Source organism: Poecilia formosa, unplaced genomic scaffold (genome assembly GCF_000485575.1).
Source record: "Poecilia formosa unplaced genomic scaffold, Poecilia_formosa-5.1.2 Scaffold394, whole genome shotgun sequence".
Lineage (NCBI taxonomy): Eukaryota > Metazoa > Chordata > Actinopteri > Cyprinodontiformes > Poeciliidae > Poecilia > Poecilia formosa.
The window spans coordinates 152939-170765 of NW_006800333.1; the positions used below are offsets into that span (position 1 = coordinate 152939).

Genomic DNA, 17827 nt, shown 5'->3' on the forward strand with positions numbered 1-17827 from the left:
TATATTTTCTTTTTGAGATTATTTTTACTAAAGTTTCACTTTATTCTGCTCTTTCCTCTTGTCTAGGGACCAAAGTACCAGCATTGCACGAAACATGAGAAATCCTACAAGGGGCACTGCTACTATATTTATCCATATGACCTAGGTTATGCAAACTGGGACCGAAGTCGACAGTTGTGTAAGATCAACACACTGATAATCAGGAAGGGTGTGAATATTTCCAGTGTCTCTGTAACTGATGTCGCCCTGTCGAATCATTTCGCTGTTATGTTTTAAAATACTTTCTCCACTGACTAGTAAAATGGCCACCATCACAAAATGTTCTTTCACAGATGACACAGCAGAAACCTTTAATCAATTATAGTTCATCTCGACTTTATGTAACCATGACGATGAGTTGGTAGATAACTTCCATTCTAAAATTTCAGATATAATTGATTTTATTGCACCCACTAAAGTGAAGGTCTGGTAGGAACAAGTCTCCATGGAGACATGCAAGATATCTTTGTTTCAATAGGTAACATATCAACGAAGTGGATCAAAATCATGTGGGGTACCCCAAGGTTCAATCCTAGGACCCCTCTCATGATGCGTTCACACTAAACACGTTTTGAGCATCAGGTGCGCCTGGTTTACATTTAAAGCCAATGTGGAGCATCGGACGTGTTGAACACACTTGACGTGTCAAACACTCAAAACGCTCCAAACGGATCAAATTGCACTTTGTTAGGTGCTCTAATTGCACCTCAATAGCCCTCCACGTGCCTCCACATAGACTTTGAATGTAAACCAGACATGCCTCACACTCAACACGCATTTGGTGTGAATGTACCATCATTCAATATCTACATGCTCCCACTAGCTCAGGTTATAACAGGAAATAAGATTAGCTACCATAACTACACAGATGATACACAGCTCTACTTCACGATGTCACCAGGTGACTCTGAACCCATCCAATCACTGGATAAATGCTTAGAACAGATGAATGTGTGGATGTGCAATCTAGAGTCAAAGCACAGCTTTAGCTATTACAGCAAGAAACCAGCAACCAGGCCCAAAATCTGGGTGTTGTGATGAACTCTGACCTGAACCTCCAGAACTACTTAAAAACAGTTACACAATCTGCCTTCTATCACTTGAAGAACATGTTCAGGGTAAAAGGACTAATGTCCCAGCAAGATCTAGAGAAACTCACCATGTGTTTATCTTTAGTCACATTGATTAATGCAACAGTGTATTTATAGGTTGGCCTAAAAATTAATCCTCAACATTATGATGTTGATTGTTTCAAAACTTGAGAAAATGTAATGCTTCAATTTTTACTTGTGTGTTCTATGACTTCATATTTTTGTGTATTTTGATATAAAACACTTTGAACTGCCTTGTTGCTGAAATGTGTTACGAATAAACTTGATTGATTGATAGCTCGAAGTAAAGATTTATGACAGTCTAAAATAAAATCTGTTCACAGGAATTTATCAACAATCACACCAAAAAATACGATTCTGATAACCGTGGATACTGGATAGGGTTACATCATTTTCGACGCAATTGGTCCTGGGTCGATGGACGTAGGAACTTTCTTGAGTAAGAACTATTATCTAAAAATATGTACATTTGAAGCTGCACTATGTAACTTTTCTAGAAAAGTATGGTATTAGATAAATAATACATGAAAATATTGAGCTCCTCTGCCTTCTCCCAGTGCTTGAGTGCTAACTAGAAACAACCAATCAGAGCCCAGAGGCGGGTCTTATTGCTGTCAATCACAATCTAGCGTGGCGACGCTCGTCCCCTTTATAAATTTTATAAAATGTTGTCACACAGATGTCACCATGTTGTGAACGCTGCTATGCATTCTGGGTAAATGATGTCCAAATGTGCTAGCTCTGTCCAGCCAAAACAGTGATGAGTATTGTCATTGAACGAGTTGAAGTCAATGGGAATATAGAAATCACAAGAGGTAATGAAGATGAGCAGAACCAAACAGAGGAAGAGGACAGAGTTGGGTAGGAGCTGCTGGTGTTTTGCTGCTGCTTTCAGCTTCATAAATGAAAAAATGAATGGCACTTACCTCTGGTCAGACTGTGTGATCTAGGAAGTACTTCTGTAGCTCTGTGTCCGGTCCGGTAACAGCTGTTTTGGGTCCGGGCTTCTTATGGTCATATTGGTGGTTTCATATTCAGTATCAGCAGCAGTATAGCTCTGTTAGCATTTCAGTTAGTAATAGCTCCGTTAGCACTGCTTGTCTTTGATGTTTCTCCCACTGTCTGTAGCTCTGTGTCGGCCGATAACAGCTGCTCGGGGTCCGGTGTCGGTCCAGTCTAATCGGTGGTTTAATATTCAGTACTGGTGGCAGTATAGCTATGTTAGCATTTCAAAGAGCTTCCAGCTCAGCCTATCTAAGCACAACATTTATTTTTAGCTTGCGAAGGTAACGATCACCTGTTAGAGCCTTTGTCAGTTTTGCTCATATAAATGACTCAAAGTCTTCTGGAGAAAAATGTTAAGAGCACAAATGTAGGTCATTTGGAAGTTGTGTTCAGGTCCAGCTCTCTCCCTTTGCGCTCTTCTTTTTTTTCATGTGGGAACTTACCCAGATTCACCACCTCACTGTTTGTTTTTTTAAATTACAGCCAATAGTGACACAGTGTGGCATTATCTAAAATTACACCAGTCAAATGCAATATGATAAACATCAACTCAGCTAAAGTTAGCCTTCCTGTGTTTACTGTGTTTATGATCTGTACTGCGGATTTCAGTACAGAACAGACTAAAATGCGTCATCAACCCATCAGGTGAAAAAATGGCCTGCATGGGTGAAAAATATAAAAAGATATACATTTTGAAGTTATGAGCTTTGGCTTATCACAAACAGCAATTTTTTAGTTAACAGGAAAATTACAACATATGTTGGCCAACATGTTCAACTAATCCTGGATCACTTTAAGTAAAAATGTAAATATATTTTCCACAAGCTGGAAGAAGAGTTAAATATACTGAGTGACAACAACACCAGGATCTCCCACCTTAGTGGACTGTGGCCTTCACCAATCCAAACGGGATTGGTGTAGGCCTTCATTGGTTAAGTCAGGGGTGGTCAAGATAAAACACCTGATTTGCAAAAAGTGAAAACTTCTGTTAAAAGGGATGAATCATTTTTAGGCTTTATGATTGAAAGTAAGACTTTATGTTGAATTTGAGTAAAATATTTTTGCTACATTGGGTTTATTTATTTTCTTTACTTTTTGTAGTGTCAGTTATTTCATTTATGGGGTTGAATAATTTAGATTAAACTGTAAAACAACACAGACAACTAGAGCTAAGAAAGTCCTTTCAAAAAAATGTTATCTTTAAAATCTGATCTTCCAAGTTTGTAAAACGGCTTTCATTTATTCGAGTCCAACTTCTTTTCAAGTGTGTCTTCATTCATATAGAGACAACAACGCATTTAGATGCTGACAGTTTTCAGTTTGATGTCAATAAGCTGCTGTACAATTTTTATGTTATAAATGTTCTGAGGTTCATGTTTCTGTCTTAAAGGTTCTGGATTAAGGGGATTCCCCATTCTTCAGGAGCAGCGCTGCATATGCCACGAAAAAAAGCCACAGAGAGCTGGAGGGCAGAAGACAAAATGGAAGCATACAAATTCATCTGTGAGCGTCTGGAGATTTCTTGGCCCTTTAGCTAACACTGTTCTCTTAAAGCTTCAATTAAGAATACTCAACTGTGTCATCACATTTTGGTGAATGTCATAAATAAAAACTCAATCTCTGAAAGCTAAGTTTTAAATTGCAATTGCTATAGTTCTTCTAACATGGCAATTGAGATTCTGTTCAGTCACTTCTGTAGGTTTGTTTTCATCCACGGAAGCACTTCCCCCTCTGAGCGGTCCATTTATTGTCCATCCTAATCTGGTTCTCACACAGTACGGTCCATTTCCGGCACGGTTAACTGTCTGCAGGTTCCGTTGCTTTGGGAAAGTTCGCTCCACAATAAGCAAGCCAACTTCCGCTTTGATAGTAGAAACCTTTATGTCTTCCAGATGTGGCCAGATGTTAACATCCTCCTGACAGGAAATATTCTCTTTTTTTTAGAACTTGAATTGTATAAATTTTTACAGAGCAATTACACAGTCATACATCAACAATAATTAACACAAGTTTTTCCATATGGCATTATGTGAAATAAATTGGTTACACATTTGCAGGTAATAAAACAATTTTTTTAAATAGGATGGTTTGATGTTAAAATATTGGCCTTTAACAATAAATTCCTGAGGTATGCTTGGGTTTTTGTTTTCTTTTAAAAGAAGAAAACACAGGGGGTATACTCTATAATAGAGCAATAAAAGATCAAACTTAAAATCTTAAGCATTTCATATTCTATCTTGAAATTTAGACTGTGCATTTGAAAAACTCCTAAAACAACTCAAAAATATTTTAATCTTTGAGCAGTTATTTTATAAACAATAGGCTTTAACTTGATTCCAAATGGATAATTCAATCATATCTTCCGGGGGAGAAGGAGAAAGCCGCCATACCAGGCCAGATTATAAGCGGCAAATGGGCTACCAAATTGGACTACGCAACAGTTGGAAGGAACGGTCCGCCATATTTTAGCTCAGGATCCAAATGCACACGGCAAATTTGGAAGTGTTAATTCAACTGGAGTTGAATTAACATATCTAAAGTGTCTATATTGGTCCACTCTTGATCGTGTTAAAGTAACACTTTTGAAAGTGTTACTTGTGATGGAGTTGAATCAACACTCAGTAGTTGAAATTTAACGCACATCAGTGTTGATTTACCTCACACTAGTGTGTGTGTGGTCAAACGTTAACACTATGGATGTGTTAATTTAACACAGAAGCGTTAAATATAGATTAACATAGAAATCTGAATCTTAAAATACTACTGGTAGAGTGTGCTGTGGTGACGCAAAGGTTTAGCACAACCCACATATGGAGGCCTTAGTTCTCAATGCGGCTGTCGCAGGTTCACTTCCCGGCCTGGCGACCTTTGCTGCATGTCTTCCCCTTCTCTCATTACCCATTTTATTGGCAATTCACTATCAAATAAAGGCCATTAGAGCCAATAAAACCTTTAAAAATATATACTACTGGTAGTCAGTAATCCCCAAATTCACTTTAAAAATCATTAGATGTCACTTGAATATACAAAAACACCAACACAAGACGCAGTTTTAATCTACTTGTATTTCAAAACAAGAACAACATCAACCAGCACTGACAGCAACATACAGCAAAGGTCACACAGTATGACAATCTGCTGTTTTCTTTCCCACGCATTTCACAAAACTGCTTGCCATAGCAACTGTAATAAACCAAGTCCTTAATTGGAAGAATATAAAATGAATCCTCTTATTGATTCAGTTTGCACTTAAATGATCATAACAAAGAGTGTCCACTCTACAGGGCAAAATAAAAGCAGGGATATTCATCACTAAAGTGTCGTGCAAAAGTCCCATCAATGTTGAAAACTGCAGGTTGGATTAATGTAGAGAAGTTGTAGAGGAATTCATGTTTGCACTGAAGGTGAAGTGTGCTTTGAAAGTTCATCAAAAGCTGCCATGGTGGTCAGGGATGGTGTGTCTCGCAGGTGTAATGATATTACACGTTTCCAGCCTTTCCTTTATGGCGAATGGAAGAGGGGCCTGTGTTTGGGCAGCATCTCAGGTTTGACCTCGATGGTAGCTTTAATGTCTTTCAGTGTGCCCAACTCATCCTTGAATACATCACTGTCCAAAAGCTCACTGAGTGATAGGTGTTTTGGCTCACCCACGTACTTAATCACACAGTGATGCACCCTGTCCCCTGACAACCCACAGTGGCAAATCCACAGCTTGGTCTTCATACACCACTTTTGCTACAAGCTGTCCCAAAACACAAATATGTTCTCCACTGTAAGCGTTGAGCTTCACTTCAGCCGGCTGCAAAGGCAGGTGTGAAAACTTTTTCAAGTATGTAGGATGTGAAATGACACTTTTTGCTGCTCCTGTGTCAATTTCCATTTCCAAATCAACATTGTTTATTGCAAATGTTGCTTTATGTCGTTCATCATCCACAGGACTAACAGTCAAAATGGCTAACTCCTCTTCAGGTCCTTCCTCAGCTGCTCCTGTTTGGCACACTCTTTTCATGACTCTCCTCCACTTTAGCTCCACTTACTTTCCTAATGTGTCCAATCTTTCCAAAATTATGGCATTTAGTCTCTTTGAAATGACATTCATTTGCATTGTGAATTTTTTCCTTTGCATCTGTAGCTCATATTTCCTTTCCATCGTCATATTTCTGACAATCTTATTTATTTTGCTCCAAGTGCCATTGATATTTATATTTAACCAATAAATGATTGTAACAGAACAACCAGACTCAGAAATAGTTGCCTCCCCTCAGCCATCAGATTGCTCTTTAATCCCCCAACTATCTAAGACTGTCTGAAAATGTTTCTTTGCTGTTTTCCAGTGTGCTCTGGTATCCAAGTGATTACATTTTATTGCCAATTTCACTGTCATGTCTTTGTGCAAAGACAATAAAATAAGTCTAAGTTTATCTTACTTTTCCTGATAATATCTGTTTGTTTGTTTTTGTACCTTAATCCTTTCATTGTCCCCATCTATTCCTTTATGACAGGCTGTTCACACACCTTTAGTGATCCAGGGTTTATCCTGGCAGTTAGATATTTGTTGACCTTGTTGTAATGGACAAAATTTATAACACAATACAATAAAATTATTAAAGAAAAATCAGTTTTCTGACTGAAATTTTACTCTAATTCTGATGTTCATTTCACTCCTAAATTTGATTATATTGTTCTCCGTTCTTTTCTTTTTATATTTAACAATCATGAAATCTGTCCACGAATGACCTGGTGGCGATAACTGAAGCCACTCTAACTATAAGCTTTATCAAAACCTAAAGTTTTCTGCTAAATCATAATGATAATATAATAAATATATGTTCTCTTATTTTTTAGTCTTCACAGAGCAGAAGGCAGAGAAGTGGGTGAACAGCAATTTACTTGCATGTGGATATTGTTTTCATCCAACCACAAAGATTTGTGATCTGAATGTCTTTAGTTTTTAATTTTTACAGATTTTCTGCCTATGTTCCCATAAATCTGTCACATTTTGAAGCTCTTGCTGTCTTGTACTAAAGTGGAAATGATTGTATCTGAAGTTAAATCACTTCTGATTAATTTATTCGTTTGGTAATTTATAGTTCTTACCATAAAGATTAGTTTAGTTTTACCAGTTGTAGTTGTGTCAGCTAACGTGGCCACAAGAGGGAGCCATACACACACAGTCTGCTCTTTCTGCAGACCAGTTTTTAAGTAGAAGAAGCTTTGTCTGCCAAAGATCTATTCACCTGGATATGTAAAATAACTGTAGACCTGTTTAGTTAGTTTTCTGTCAGTTTTATAAACTTTTATTCGTCACATCTGTTTCATTTAATGTTGGATTTCACGATGCATTTCCCCTTGATCGTTTTAAGCAGCTTTAGGGCTAAATAAATTTGTTATTGTCTGATAAACTTTCATCCATCCATTTTTTCCCCTTTTTTAAGGGAGATTGATTGACTGTTCATTTAGTTTGTTTTATATTATATTATTTTATTTGTCTTTCATGATTAATTTTGTTTCCCAGATTATCAGCTTTCATTTGTTTTTTTGTTTTGTTTTGTTTATTTAAAAAAATATTTACCGAAGTAAATCAATATCCATAAAGACGTTTGTTTAATATTTTTACTAAATGTTTATTACTTGTGTCGCAGTGACAGGATGATGTGAAACCACTTTGAACTGCTGTTCTGTTTAAATGTGCAAAATAAAGTCAGTCTTTTTTTAAATAGTAAAACTGCAATATTCCCTAAACAAAATGTGTTTTATTGTGAGCTTATTGTATTTTGATACTTTAATCGTTTTAGTGTCTAAAGAGATCTTCTGCTCTCTTTATGCACTAAAGAGAGCAAAAACTCACATCTGTGAGTTTTACCCAATATTTGATGTTATTGTATTTTTTATCACAAGACTGTAAAACACGGAAATCCTTCTGTTGATGACGTCAGCAGGGGCAAACATTTATCAATCGGTCTCAAAAAAAAAAAAAAATCCATACTAGATGACTTCAAGCTGAATGACGCGGTGATCGGAGTTCATTTGACGCTGCGCTGTAATTACCTGCAACGAGGACAAAAGGTGAGTCATGAGCAAAGTCCAGCTGACCAATCAGCGCTCAGGATCGACTCCAGGAAACGCAGTCGTTCTCCAGCACCTGGTCAGCCTGAAGTGGGACAAACAGCTGCTACACCTGAGACAACTTCTGGCTTTGTGATCGGGGCGCACAGCAGCGATGGTTTGCGGAGGATTCATTTGCACCAAGAATGCGCTTTCTGCGCTCAACGTCGTTTATGTTGTGAGTATCTGATGAAATTCTGGAGTTTATTTTTGGGAGGAGGTGAAAGACTGGAAAATGGCAACCGGGCTGATCGAGTGGTTTTACCTGCTGTTATTATTCCAAGAAGTCATAAAACCAGGCAGCAGGTGGCCAGCGCTGTCTTCATGTTCCTGCTGCTTCTCCGCGGCTCTTTGTTCAGTTTGCTTCTCATGTTTAGGATTAAAATCCTGTTTTTCTGGAGTGAGTGAAGCAGAGCAGGAAAAGCTCCTAGGAAACACTGAAGGTCGAGGAAATGCCTGGTTAATTAGGGTCTGTTTTTTTCTCCCCGTTTTCATTCAAAAGAATAAAAACAAATGTAAAAACACCAGGTTCAACATCTGTGAGGATTTAGCTAAAGAAGCTAATATTTATAGACACACCTCTAAATGTCAGTTGAAACCTTTGAGTTGACAGAAAACCCATAACAGGCTCCACAGTGAAGTCTCTGCCCATCCTAGTGAGAGCAGCAGCTGTTTTAAATAAACACACTATGAAATTCAGACCAGTCACACAATAGGTTTGCATGAACAGGGGCCACAAAGTTCAGGGAGGTTGTGACAAACAGCCAAAATTAAAATTTTCATTATGCAGCTGCACAATGAGAACCGAGTTCTGCAGTTGGGCTAACCCACGCAGAGTGCTTGTGTGATGGAGAGGGAACCTTGTGATGAGCCGACTGTCTCACTAGTTTGAGAGTTTTTTCTGTTTAACAGGGATAAAGTTGTACCAACATGTGATATTTGGTAACCATGACTGCTGTTGATTACAGGAGTCATGGTTACTGTTTCTGATGATGTTAAAATATCTCAGCTTCCTGAGAAGATGGAGGCGCTGGAGGCTTGATTGTAAATAATTTCTGTGTCTGGTAAAGATGCCATGTGTCCATCTGTGTCTCCACCTGCTCAACCTGCTTTCCCTGTAGAACCAGAGGCTTAGAGCTGGGCTGTGGCTGCTCTCCGCCCAATCAGGACGCTCTCTGAACGCTGTGTTCACCCAGCAGGTCTGGATGCTCCAGTCCAACTCTTTACTGAAATCAGACTTTTCTTTTTTCTTTTTTTTTTGGCCTTGTCTTTTTCATAGTTAAATCTGAATGCAGTCAGATTTCTGTGTGAATGACTTGCATCCCCAAAACCACCCGCATGTACAGAAGAAGCTCCTGAGAACCTGAGGGGTCTGGAAGGTTGATGCAACAGCAGATGTTTAATGTATTGTGGGGCTAAGCCGTTCAGTGATTTATAAACTATCAGTGTTTTAAAGTCTCTTCTCTGAGCAACAGGGAGCCGGTGTAGGACTGAAGAACTGGGTGATGAGCTCCATCGTCCTGGTTTTAATCAGAACTCCAGCAGCAGCGTTCTGGATCAACTGCAGCTGGAGGATTGATTTTATCTTTTTTAGTCAGACCTGTAAAGTTGCTGTTACATTAATCAATGTGACTAAAGATAAACACATGGATGAGTTTCTCTGATGCTGAGACATCAGTCCTCTGATCCTGAAAATGTTCCTCAGGTGATAAAAGGCCGACTTTGTAACTGTCTTTATGTGGCTCTGAAGGTTCAGGTCAGAGGTCATCACTACTCCCAGATTTCAGCCTGATTTCTGGTTTCCAGCTGTAATAACTGAAGCTGTGTGTGACTCTAGGTTGTTCCTCTTTAGGTCCAAAGACAATAACTTCAGTCTTGTTTCTGTTCAGCTGTTACCAGTGACCTGTAGGTCAGATGAATCCAACTTATTTGTAAAGATCAAATGCATATCAGATTTAGGATCACATATTCAGCTGGCCTGGGTCACATTTGTAAAAATCTGATCTGTGTTGTTCAAACTGTTATGAAAAGATCAGATGCAGGTCGCAGAGGGGAAAAAATCTGCTTGGGATCACTTCAGGCTGCAGTGTGAATGGAGCCTAAGTGGCACAGATCGGATTGTTCTGGGAAGGCAAAAGGATTGAATTGAGCCATTCAGACCGCTGTGAAAAGGCCAGCTGCATGAGGGAAAACGGATTTGGGTTGCATCTGCTTGCTGTGTGAATGTAGCTCCCAGCAACCCGGACCAGGCCTGTTCCTTCCTCCTTATCTGCCTTCCTTTTCCACCGGAAACATTTGCAAGCTAGAGAAAGTTACTCTGCTGTGCTGCCACTCAGCGGGAAGCGACTCTTTGTTTTTCAACCTTTCCACCTGTTGTGTGTTTTTGGACAGGGTTATAAAGTGACATTCAGCTCAACACCAGCAGGTTAAAAATGCATCAACTGGTAACATGTTGACTGAAGTCATGCTTTTTTATTATTTACAGTTCCATCTTCCAGCGCAGGGTTTGTTCTGATGTGCAGTTTGAAAAATAGTAATTCAGGAGTTGAAGATTATGTCCAACTTATTGATGTTTCCTCAGATCACTTTGGTAGAGGTCAGTTAGCTCAATGAAGACGGCATCTAAAAGCAACATGCTGATGTCTAAGTTTGCCAGGAAAACTTCTCGTGGTTTTACGTCAGTACTTTGTCTGTTTTTATGTTTGGGATGTACTTTGGCAAAATGCAACTTTAATCTCTACTTTTAGTGGATCATCAGGATCCACTGGATGAAAGAAACTGCACCAAAGTTTAGTTAATATGCTGCTAATAGTTTTACGTGCACAAAAAATATTTGTACATTAAATAAAGTTAAAATGTCGAGAGTTTCACAGAAAGCAGAGCGCGGCTGATGTCACGGTTGTTCAACTGAGAAGCGAAACCACAAAAAACAATCTGTGTTAAAAAGCTCAGGTGACCACTCTTATGTGTGCAGGGGGTTAAAGGTCTGCTTATTCATTTTTAGCTAAATTCACTGCATACAAGCACTTAATTTAAGAGGCCGAGACGCCAAAGAAACTAAAGTTAACTGACCAGTAACGTTCAGGTTTAGGACGTACATATGCTCAGATGTGGGTCACGTACAAAATGTTAAGACACAAGACAATTTTTAAAAAAATCTTTCCACAATTTTGTTAATTGTAAAGGGTGGAAATGATCAAATTCAGTGACTATAATATTTTTTTATCCGAAGGGAAATTTTAAAGTGCGTACAGCTGTGAAGATGACGGCTCTGATCAATCTAAGGAGAACGACCTGCTCATCGTGTCCCAGCAGGTCTCTGGCACCGAGTCCCTCCGTTGGGACGTTCTCCAGCAGAACCAAAGCTGCCGTCATTACGACGCCTTGAGCAGATTCATCAGTCCTGTCCAACCTGCAGTTGATCTGCTGATCGTTTTATTTTTCAGTCAGAACAAAAGTGACCCACATACAACATGCATTTCGTGAGCTTCAGAGCGCAGGCCGATGAACCGTTACATCAGGAACAAATGACTTGCATTTGACTCAGGTGTTTGTATGTATGGTTTCCCAATCTTTTTGTTTTTTTTAAATGTTGACCTGTGTCTAAAATACGGCATTTTTCTGCGTTTGCTCGCTTTATGCATGAGTGGCCTGATTTTTGAGCCCGTCGCCTCTCTCGCCTCCTGCTCCCCTCAGATGGTGAGTCTGCTGCTGATCGGGGTGGCTGCCTGGGGGAAATGGTTCGGCCTGGTCTCCAGCATCAGCGTGGTGGCGGCGGTCATCGGAGTGGGCGTCTTCCTGCTGCTGGTGGCCTTCGTGGGGCTTTGCGGCGCCCTGAAGCACCAGCAGGTCCTGCTCTTCTTCGTATCCTTTAAGACGGGTCCGGTCCACAGTTCATCTCCTCACCTTTCAGGATGTCAGAGTTCCTCAACCTCCACCAGTACATGATGATCCTGTTTGTAGTGTTTGTGCTGCAGTTCTCCATCTCCTGCGCTTGTCTGGCTCTCAACACGGACCAACAGGTCGGTCCGTTTCTCTGGTGAATTAAACGTTTAGTTGTGAGATGATGATTTAAAGTTTTTACATGTGTGATTTTACAAATGGCAGAAACTGGACTTTGTTCTATGGTGCAAACTAATCCGATTAATCGTGATGATTTAATTAAGTGGAGCAGAAAGGTCTGAGGTTTCACATGCTGCTGGTATTTTTTGTGCAGATGAATCCTTTGCTTCAAATGATCCAATGATCACTATTTGAATGCTGTTGCTGCATTTTAGACAATAAGATATTTTTCTTATTTTAAAAACCGTTATTTGTTGTTCATCTTAATTTATTTAATGCTGTATTAAAAACAACTTAAATGGTTAAATGACAAATCTGCAGAATGTGGCCGTTTTGTTTAATCTTCAGAATAATCGACTTACTAGAAATAATCGTATATCAGTGATCCAGACGTCTGAGGAAGGAGAATCCAGGTTGTTGGTGACCAGAGCCTTCAGCCGGGTTCTGATGGTTTGGGTCATTTCCTCACCTGTCAGCAGCGATGCGGCTTTTAGAGCAACACCTGCTGCCTTCCGGTCCAAAATCCTCTCCAGGTTTTTCATCAAAAGATGGAAAACAGTCCTGGCTGAGGAACAGGACGGTTCGGTCGGGTTCTGACAGACGACGTTGGGTCACGTAGAACCGAACTGGGCGACGACCCGTTCCAGGACAGAATGATGGCAGCAGCTGTTGCTCCTCATGTCTGTGTGAAAACAAATGCATTTCATAAAGATCATAACTGTATGACGGAGTACTATGACCATCCTAAGAAATTAAAATAACTTTACGAGAATAAAGTTATATAATGACAAAGTGGTTTTAAGAATAGTCTATTCTGGTAATATTACAGCTTCTTGTAATATTTTATATTCTTGTAATATTACCTTATTCTCAAATGATTTTGATTTAATTCTGTACGATTTCTCCTGTTTTAACTTTTGACCCAGTTTTAATCGGCCCTAAAGCTGCACTAGAGTCGTTTTTTCAGACGGCTGAAAAAGTCCGAGTTGCATTTGGGTAAAAGTGAAGAGGATTTGGGTTTCAGCCTTTGACTCTAAGTTGGTTCCCTGTCCAGAACCAGCTGCTGGAGGTCGGCTGGAACAAGTCCGAGGTGACTCGGGAAGACGTGGAGAAAACTCTGGACTGCTGCGGCTTCTCTTCTGTTAACCAAACCGGCTCCTGCCCCGCTGTGAGTCAAACCGCTTCCTCCTCCGTCCCCTCTGCTGGAACTCGATGTGTTTTCTCTGACTCTGTCCTGCTGTTGTTCAGCGATGCTTCGCCACCCCGCAGTCCTGCAACAGCTGCTCACAGATCCTGCAGCAGTACGCCGGTGACGTGCTGCGCTTCGTGGGCGGCATCGGCCTCTTCTTCAGCTTCACCGAGGTCAGTAGGTCCGTCGGTCCGGTCAGCTGATCGATGCGCCTGCAGGCTCGATGCCTCCAGTCGGGGTGAAGCACATTTAAAAGCTCTTCCCGTTTGTTCCAGATTCTTGGCGTGTGGCTGACCCATAAGTACAGGAACCTGAAGGACCCGCGATCGAACCCTGGAGCCTTTCTGTAGCCACTCCGACTGAAATGAACCCAACATGCACTGCTGCGATTCCTGTCTGGAAATGTTCGTCTAAATGTGCAGCAATGGCTGTTTAATTTGATTTACTGCAGGATCTGTTGCATCCATCTGATCAGTGGCCTCTGCTCTTCTGTGTGTTTACCTGTATAATATGTCACCATCAGTCTCTATTTAAGCTCTTCGTTGTTTTTCCTGTTGGAGTTTAAAGTGGAAATGAAGTTCGATGCACACCGTCCCTTTGAGTTGAAAAGAAAACTAATTCCTCTGAAAGCAGTGAAATCTATTTTCTCTGCAGGTTTTTAAAGTGATTTGTTGTTTAAAACTGTGAAGGAATAAATGAAGAACTAAAGATCTGTTTGTTTTACTGCTGGAGGCTTTAAGGTCGAGGTTCTCAGTTTGCCTCTTGAGTCATTAATTGGGAAAAAATAAAATGTTATTTGCAAAAGATTTAAAAAGCCACTTTGCTTCACATTTTTTTCCTCTTTTTTTCCAGTTAAATTTTCACTCTGACGTTTTCACCTCAGAGAAACGATTAGTAAACAAATGAGCTCAGAGTTATGGTAAGTACATTTTTTATGAAATAAAACTGAAGCAAATGTTTGTGGATCCCAAAGTTGGGATCGTGATCATTGATTAAAATCCAGAACTGATGAACTGCATCTCCCCCCAAAGTAAATGGATAAAATATGAAAGTTTTTTTTGTTTTGGACAGGGATCATAACTTGCATATTTCTCAATGTCTGATTTGCTTGAATAAAAGGCTGAAACAGCTGCAGCATTCACCTCCACCTTTCAGAAATCACCATGGAGACCGAATCACCATGGAGACCGGGACCCACACAGGTTCTGTTTGCTCCATTAGGCCGCACCGGGCCTCTAAGCGGGACTGCAGCAGTTTTCCAGGGATCTGGTGGAGCTGCAGGAGACGAGACCTGGGGATCCAGACCTGGGGATCCAGACCTGGGGATCCANCTGGGGATCCAGACCTGGGGATCCAGACCTGGGGATCCAACCCTGGGGATCCAGACCTGGGGATCCAGACCTGGGGATCCAGACCTGGGGATCCAGACCTGGGGATCCAGACCTGGGGATCAGCTTCAACCGGTTCTACCAGGAAGTGTAAACTTTAAACACTCCTTCTGCAAACAGCCGGACGAGTTACTGATCCGTCACAGGTTGGGACTGCAGCTACAGGGAAATAAGATTTGCTCACCTGTCCAGAGTTTCTGATAAAACACAACATCCCCATTAGTGCTGCTGATTATGCCAAGCTTTGTGGAGCATCTCTTCAGGAGTTTGTACTTTTTAAAGGTTTGTATCTCAGCCTTTCCTGTCCATAGAGTTTGGATTACTAACCAGATTAAAGAAGCTTTATATAAAATGATTCATAAAATCTATCCTAAGGTGAATATTTATTCTAGATTCAATAAAGAATTTGAACATGTTTAGTGACTCACATCCTGAAACTTCACCTGTTCTGCTGCTGTCCTCCTCTTAATGCTTTTTGGCAGAATATCTGTGACTTTATCCACATATAGAAGCACAATTTATGTTTCTATGGAAACGTCTTATTTGGCCTTACTGGATTCTTAACAAGTCAGACTTTCTCATAAATCTTTTATTGTTGCTGTCTAAATATGGTATTTGGTTTCCAAATACTCTGAAAGGATTTTACAATCCATTAAGGCTGAAAGTAACTAATTACTAGTTAAAGTTGTTCTGCTTTTAATGGATGTGCTGTTGGAACCATAAGCCTCTGTGTTTCTTGAGGCTTGCAAATGAAGCTGATCATGTCTGGCTTCATGACGCGGGTCGGGTTGGCAGGTTGCATTCCTGCAGCTGAGCAGGATGTTGGCTCCTGGGGCGGTCCAACCGGTTCACCAAGCCGCTCGGATCAGCTGCAGCGCTGCACTTCCTGAACTTTAACTCCACCTCTGTCTGCATCGACTAGTAAAACTACAGCATGCGAAAATAACCAAATGTTCTGCGGTCACCTCAGAAATATGACCCAATAATCCTTTATTTTACATACATTTGATATACTTTTACAACTATTTTGTTTTAGAGTTTATGCCACGTTTAGTGACAAGTTTATAAGAAGGTAAATTTAAAACCTGTAAAAAATAAAAATCTAGGGCTGTTAAACTTTTAAAAAAAAATCACCTTAAGTAAAGATTTTGTGTCAGACATGAGTTTGTAACATTGACTTTCTTGAAGTGTTTTTAATTAAATGAATCTGAACGATTTAAAGGAGCAGTGACACATCTTGACTAAAGATTTCTTTATGAAAGCATAAAGGGCGAGAGGCCAAACAACCACGCACACAAACCGAAGGAGAATTTATAGCAGTGTTTGTTTCTCAACCTTTTTGGGCCAGCGCCCCCCAGCCTTTATCCAGGTCCCTCACCGCCCCCCACCAAATAATTTGCAGGCTACTTTACACTGACTATTATTTTATTATTAATACTATCACTATTGTAGATGTTTTGATTTTTATGCTTCTTTCTGTATTTATCATCAAAAATAATTTCCCAGAGAACAAAAAAGTCATGGGAATAGAAATTATTTTCACAGGTGTTTACAAAAAATGCAATGAACATTCAAGTTAAAATCTGTAGGCCCAACAGCAGCCAATCAGAGTGGAAAAAATATTCTTGTTCTTTGCCATTTTCTAGTTGTTAAATCTTGCACAAAATGATCAGATAAAAGATGTTCAACATGCCAGTTTAAACTTTGAACTATTTGCAAACCGACTGAGCTCTGCAACATTAAAACATGGATAGAACTGTAACTACATTAATCATAGATCTTCTTGTAGGTTTCTGGTGGCGCAGCTCTGTGCTGCCTTCAGGAGAATGGGACATCAGAGTATCATCCATAAAACTTCACCCACATGGCATTTATTGTGCAAACCAGAGCTTTCAGTGGAAAAACAAAAGTTCCTTTTAATGCCATACAAATATGAGACAGAAACATGGATTATATCTTTATATAGACCTGTCTATTGATTATAGATTAATAGTTTTACTGAACAGAAATTACAAAGAACAAATCTGGTTCTTCATCAAATCCTAATGAGTCAAACTGAAAGTGTCATGGAATCACTGAACACCACCATGACATTAACACTGACATGAAAAATAATATTGAAGAAATGAATATATCAAATATAATTAAAAACATAAATAAGTGATAAGTTATTTACTGTTATGGTCTGTAAGATATATTTATTCTCAGTACTAGATGTGGTCTCAACAAACCCATGGCACTTCAACAATATTATTTTACCTTTTATCTGGAAATAGTATCTGTTTATTCTTGCCATACAGTCTCTGTATTAATTATTGCTCGAAATGTCTTGCCATACCAGTTTATTCCTCTTCTTTCCTGTTGCTAGATTTATTTTATCATTTATTGTCGCTCACCATCAGTAATCTTCACTCATCACCTGCTGTGCCTCCTAATCATCATGTGTTTCACATCATGTGTTGATTTTTCACTGTTCAGCGTCAGATTCTCTGTTTTTATGCCATAATTCACATCTAGTTCGTCGCTCCGTTTTATGTCCCGCTTCTCCTGTTTCAGAGGTTTATGTCAGGCACACTGACATAAACCTTTTAAAACAACGGAAACAATTTCTGATTCTGATTATTGAAATTTAAAAGTGCTGTGTTGTTACACTGAACTGAAGAGCTGCCATCGATACAGTTGCAGCCAAGCATGGTTTAATGTTACACAATACTGTTTTACGAAGTTGCTCAAAGTCTAAACTGGCATTTAAGGTGTAAAGTTTACCTTCTTCGACCAAACGCCCCCCAAAGGCATCCCAGCCCCCCCTTTTGTAAAGGTGTCTGCCAGCGCCCCCTGCCGTCCTCTGAACGCCGGTACCGCCCACGTTGAGAACCGCTAATTTAGAGACCAGTTAACCTGACAGTGGGAGGAAGCCGGAGTACCTA

At 39.9% G+C, this 17827-nt stretch overlaps 2 protein-coding genes across 2 annotated transcripts in view; both read left to right on the forward strand.

Annotated features, from left to right (window-relative positions):
* Nucleotides 1-3784, forward strand: part of LOC103154647 (uncharacterized protein MCAP_0864-like) — a 23356-nt gene extending 19572 nt beyond the window's left edge. The window contains exons 3-4 of the mRNA XM_016662900.1: nucleotides 1475-1590; nucleotides 3547-3784. Of these exons, the coding sequence (XP_016518386.1) occupies nucleotides 1475-1590; nucleotides 3547-3694 (264 nt within the window). The 3' untranslated portion in view covers nucleotides 3695-3784. The remainder of the gene's footprint in view (nucleotides 1-1474; nucleotides 1591-3546) is intronic.
* Nucleotides 2259-14317, forward strand: tspan13a (tetraspanin 13a). Its single transcript, XM_007576001.2, has 7 exons — nucleotides 2259-2271; nucleotides 8240-8439; nucleotides 11958-12125; nucleotides 12203-12283; nucleotides 13378-13491; nucleotides 13572-13685; nucleotides 13788-14317. Exons 2-7 carry the CDS (start codon nucleotides 8377-8379, stop codon nucleotides 13860-13862), a joined length of 615 nt encoding a protein of 204 aa, XP_007576063.1. The 5' UTR covers nucleotides 2259-2271; nucleotides 8240-8376; the 3' UTR covers nucleotides 13863-14317.
* The last annotated feature ends 3510 nt before the right edge of the window (nucleotides 14318-17827 follow it).